The 6105-nt window shown below is 54.0% G+C and overlaps 1 protein-coding gene across 1 annotated transcript; it reads right to left on the bottom strand.

Moving 5' to 3' along the window:
• Positions 1–4505: 4505 nt before the first annotated feature.
• On the bottom strand, positions 4506–5537 carry LOC120028484 (leucine-rich repeat extensin-like protein 5). Its single transcript, XM_038973688.1, has one exon. The coding sequence runs from the start codon at positions 5535–5537 to the stop codon at positions 4506–4508; it is 1032 nt and encodes a 343-aa protein (XP_038829616.1).
• Positions 5538–6105: the final 568 nt, after the last annotated feature.

Below are 6105 nucleotides of genomic sequence, written 5' to 3'. Positions count from 1 at the left end.
CGACCACTTACAGTACGGTCTGACCATCACGACCACTTACAGTACGGTCTGACCATCACGACCACTTACAGTACGGTCTGAACATCACAAGCACTTACAGTACGGTCTGACCATCACGACCACGTACAGTACGGTCTGACCATCACGACCACTTACAGTACGGTCTGACCATCACAAATACAGTACGGTCTGACCATCACGACCACTTACAGTACGGTCTGACCATCACGACCACTTACAGTACGGTCTGACCATCACAACCACTTACAGTACGGTCTGACCATCACAACCACTTACAGTACGGTCTGACCATCACAACCACTTACAGTACGGTCTGACCATCACAACCACTTACAGTACGGTCTGACCATCACGACCACTTACAGTACGGTCTGACCATCACGACCACTTACAGTACGGTCTGACCATCACGACCACTTACAGTACGGTCTGACCATCACGACCACTTACAGTACGGTCTGACCATCACGACCACTTACAGTACGGTCTGACCATCACGACCACTTACAGTACGGTCTGACCATCACAACCACTTACAGTACGGTCTGACCATCACGACCACTTACAGTACGGTCTGACCATCACAACCACTTACAGTACGGTCTGACCATCACAACCACTTACAGTACGGTCTGACCATCACGACCACTTATAGTACGGTGTGACCATCAACCACAGTATGGTCTGACCATCACAACCACTTACAGTACGGTCTGACCATCACAACCACTTACAGTACGGTCTGACCATCACAACCACTTACAGTATGGTCTGACCATCACAACCACTTACAGTACGGTCTGACCATCACGACCACTTACAGTACGGTCTGACCATCACGGCCACTTACAGTACGGTCTGACCATCACGACCACTTACAGTACGGTCTGACCATCACGACCACTTACAGTACGGTCTGACCATCACGACCACTTACAGTACGGTCTGACCATCACGACCACTTACAGTACGGTCTGACCATCACGACCACTTACAGTACGGTCTGACCATCACGACCACTTACAGTACGGTCTGACCATCACGACCACTTACAGTACGGTCTGACCATCACGACCACTTACAGTACGGTCTGACCATCACGACCACTTACAGTACGGTCTGACCATCACGACCACTTACAGTACGGTCTGACCATCACGACCACTTACAGTACGGTCTGACCATCACGACCACTTACAGTACGGTCTGACCATCACGACCACTTACAGTACGGTCTGACCATCACGACCACTTACAGTACGGTCTGACCATCACGACCACTTACAGTACGGTCTGACCATCACAACCACTTACAGTACGGTCTGACCATCACGATCACTTACAGTACGGTCTGACCATCACGACCACTTACAGTACGGTCTGACCATCACGACCACTTACAGTACGGTCTGACCATCACGACCACTTACAGTACGGTCTGACCATCACAACCACTTACAGTACTGTCTGACCATCACAACCACTTACAATATGGTCTGACCATCACAACCACTTACAATATGGTCTGACCATCACAACCACTTACAGTACGGTCTGACCATCACAACCAGAGTATGGTTTGACCATCACAACCACTTACAGTAAGGTCCGACCATCACAACCAGAGTATGGTTTGACCATCACAACCAGTCTGACCATCACAACCACAGTACGGTCTGACCATCACAACCAGTCTGACCATCACAACCACTCTGACCATCACAACCACTTGCAGTACGGTCTGACCATCACAACCACTTACAGTACAGTCTGACCATCACAACCACTTACAGTACAGTCTGACCATCACAATCACAGTACAGTCTGACCATCACAACCAGTCTGACCATCACAACCACTCTGACCATCACAACCACTTACAGTACGGTCTGGCCATCACGACCACTTACAGTACGGTCTGACCATCACAACCACTTACGGTACGGTCTGACCATCACAACCACTTACAATATGGTCTGACCATCACAACCACTTACAATATGGTCTGACCATCACGACCACTTACAGTACGGTCTGACCATCACGACCACTTACAGTACGGTCTGACCATCACGACCACTTACAGTACGGTGTGACCATCACAACCACTTACGGTACGGTCTGACCATCACGACCACTTACAGTACGGTCTGACCATCACGACCACTTACAGTATGGTCTGACCATCACAACCTCGTACAGTATGGTCTGACCATCACAACCACTTACAGTACGGTCTGACCATCACGACCACTTACAGTACGGTCTGACCATCACGACCACTTATAGTACGGTGTGACCATCACGACCACTTACAGTACGGTCTGACCATCACGACCACTTACAATACGGTCTGACCATCACAACCACTTACAGTACGGTCTGACCATCACATCCACGTACAGTACGGTCTGACCATCACTACCACTTACAGTACGGTCTGACCATCACAACCACTTACAGTACGGTGTGACCATCACGACCACTTACAGTACGGTGTGACCATCAACCACAGTACGGTCTGACCATCACGACCACGTACAGTATGGTCTGACCATCACAACCACTTACAGTACGGTCTGACCATCACGACCACTTACAGTACGGTCTGACCATCACGACCACTTACAGTACGGTCTGACCATCACGACCACTTACAGTACGGTCTGACCATCACAACCACAGTACGGTCTGACCATCACAACCACAGTACGGTCTGACCATCACAACCACAGTACGGTCTGACCATCACAACCACAGTACGGTCTGACCATCACAACCACAGTACGGTCTGACCATCACAACCACTTACAATATGGTCTGACCATCACAACCACTTACAGTACGGTCCGACCATCACAACCAGAGTATGGTTTGACCATCACAACCACTTACAGTACAGTCCGACCATCACAACCAGAGTATGGTTTGACCATCACAACCACTTACAGTACGGTCTGACCATCACAACCAGAGTTATGTGGACCCTGCCCCACCCTCGCCTGCATGATTTACACTGCAGTGAGTTGAACTGGCAGAGTGAGTGTTCTCTTTCCCTTCCACCATGATCACCCAGAGTTGTGAACTTCCATCTGGGCTGACAAGCCCATCAGTCTCAATAACCGAGCAGAGCGGAGGAGAGGAGAAGAGCAGTGATTTATGTGTGTCTTGCTGTGGCTGACTGAGTCTGAGACACAGACGCTGGGGCGGTATGGCGCCTGGCTGAACTGTGCTGTGTATCCCCTGCTGTGGTGGTACATGGATAAGGCTGTGGATCCTCCCTGCTGGGGTGGTGCCTGGACAGGGCTGTGGATCCTCCCTGCTGGGCTGGTGCCTGGACAGGGTTGTGGATCCTCCCTGCTGGGCTGGTGCCTGGACAGGGTTGTGGATCCTCCCTGCTGGGCTGGTGCCTGGACAGGGCTGTGGATCCTCCCTGCTGGGCTGGTGCCTGGACAGGGTTGTGGATCCTCCCTGCTGGGCTGGTGCCTGGACAGGGCTGTGGATCCTCCCTGCTGGGCTGGTGCCTGGACAGGGTTGTGGATCCTCCCTGCTGGGCTGGTGCCTGGATGAGGCTGTGGATCCTACCTGCTGGGGTGGTGCCTGGGTGAGGCTGTGGAACCTCCCTGCTGGGGTGGTGCCTGGATGAGGCTGTGGATCCTCCCTGCTGGGGTTGTGCATGGATGTAGCTGTGGATCCTCCCTGCTGGGGTGGTGCCTGGATGAAGCTGTGGATCCTCCCTGCTGGGGTGGTGCCTGGATGAAGCTGTGGATCCTCCCTGCTGGGGTGGTGCCTGGATGAAGCTGTGGATCCCCCCTGCTGGGGTGGTGCCTGGATGAAGCTATGGATCCTCCCTGCTGGGGTGGTGCCTGGATGAAGCTGTGGATCCTCCCTGCTGGGGTGGTGCCTGGATGAAGCTGTGGATCCTCCCTGCTGGGGTGGTGCCTGGATGAAGCTGTGGATCCTCCCTGCTAGGGTGGTGCCTGGATGAGGCTGTGGATCCTCCCTGCTGGGGTGGTGCCTGGATGAAGCTGTGGATCCTCCCTGCTGGGGTGGTGCCTGGATGAAGCTGTGGATCCTCCCTGCTAGGGTGGTGCCTGGATGAGGCTGTGGATCCTCCCTGCTGGGGTGGTGCCTGGACAGGGATGTGGATCCTCCCTGCTGGGGTGGTGCCTGGATGAGGCTGTGGATCCTCCCTGCTGGGGTGGTGCCTGGATGAAGCTGTGGATCCTACCTGCTGGGGTGGTGCCTGGGTGAGGCTGTGGAACCTCCCTGCTGGGGTGGTGCCTGGATGAGGCTGTGGATCCTCCCTGCTGGGGTTGTGCATGGATGTAGCTGTGGATCCTCCCTGCTGGGGTGGTGCCTGGATGAAGCTGTGGATCCTCCCTGCTGGGGTGGTGCCTGGATGAAGCTGTGGATCCTCCCTGCTGGGGTGTTGCCTGGATGAAGCTGTGGATCCCCCCTGCTGGGGTGGTGCCTGGATGAAGCTATGGATCCTCCCTGCTGGGGTGGTGCCTGGATGAAGCTGTGGATCCTCCCTGCTGGGGTGGTGCCTGGATGAAGCTGTGGATCCTCCCTGCTGGGGTGGTGCCTGGATGAAGCTGTGGATCCTCCCTGCTAGGGTGGTGCCTGGATGAGGCTGTGGATCCTCCCTGCTGGGGTGGTGCCTGGATGAAGCTGTGGATCCTCCCTGCTGGGGTGGTGCCTGGATGAAGCTGTGGATCCTCCCTGCTAGGGTGGTGCCTGGATGAGGCTGTGGATCCTCCCTGCTGGGGTGGTGCCTGGACAGGGATGTGGATCCTCCCTGCTGGGGTGGTGCCTGGATGAGGCTGTGGATCCTCCCTGCTGGGGTGGTGCCTGGATGAAGCTGTGGATCCTCCCTGCTGGGGTGGTGCCTGGACAGGGCTGTGGATCCTCCCTGCTGTTGTGGTGCCTGGACAGGGTTGTGGATCCTCCCTGCTGGGCTGGTGCCTGGACAGGGTTGTGGATCCTCCCTGCTGGGGTGGTGCCTGGATGAAGCTGTGGATCCTCCCTGCTGGGGTGGTGCCTGGATGAAGCTGTGGATCCTCCCTGCTGGGTTGGAGCCTGGATGAGGCTGTGGATCCTCCCTGCTGGGGTGGTGCCTGGACATGGTTGTGGATCCTCGCTGCTGGGGTGGTGCCTGGATGAGGCTGTGGATCCTCCCTGCTGGGGTGGTGCCTGGATGAAGCTGTGGATCCTCCCTGCTGGGTTGGAGCCTGGATGAGGCTGTGGATCCTCCCTGCTGGGGTGGTGCCTGGACATGGTTGTGGATCCTCGCTGCTGGGGTGGTGCCTGGACAGGGTTGTGGATCCTCGCTGCTGGGGTGGTGCCTGGACAAGGTTGTGGATCCTCCCAGCTGGGTTGGAGCCTGGATGAGGCTGTGGATCCTCCCTGCTGGGTTGGAGCCTGGATGAGGCTGTGGATCCTCCCTGCTGGGTTGGAGCCTGGATGAGGCTGTGGATCCTCCCAGCTATCTCCCCTATCTCCTTGATTGCCATGACCTCTAACTCCTGCTGTGCTAGGTGCTGTATATCTCTTGACCAATTCTCTCTGTTATCGCTTTTCTCCATCCCACACTTTCCCTTTTTCTTTCTCTCTCTTTCTCAATTTCTGTGTCTCTCTATTTTTCACTCGCTCCTACTCTCTATCTTGATTCAGGACTATTGTGTTAGACCAGTAGACCTGAATGCTCACTCTGTGTCATCTAACAACCTTAAGGCCCAGTACAGTCAATGGGATTTCCCTGTTTTATATGCATTTCCATACTATGAGGTTGGAATAATACTGTGAAATTGTGAAAATTATTAAAATGCCCTTTTAGTGTAAGAGCTGTTTGAAAAGACCACCTGAAATGTCAGCCTGTTATGGTGGGATGGAGTGAATTAGTTAATAGACCAATAAGAAAAAGACTTCCAAACTTCTCAGACAATAACAGCTAGTTTCCCTCCCCCACTCAGACCCCTTCCAGTCCTAGCAAAATCTTTTTGGAGAAATTGCTCTTTGCCAAGAAGCTATTGTTGTTTATTTTTGAACATTTAATTGAAAACGATCACAATAAGGTACTTA

The sequence above is a fragment of the Salvelinus namaycush genome, chromosome 34 (genome assembly GCF_016432855.1).
Source record: "Salvelinus namaycush isolate Seneca chromosome 34, SaNama_1.0, whole genome shotgun sequence".
NCBI classification, from domain to species: domain Eukaryota; kingdom Metazoa; phylum Chordata; class Actinopteri; order Salmoniformes; family Salmonidae; genus Salvelinus; species Salvelinus namaycush.
The sequence above is the reverse complement of the archived record's forward strand: the minus strand, read 5'-3'. Positions and strand labels throughout refer to the sequence as shown.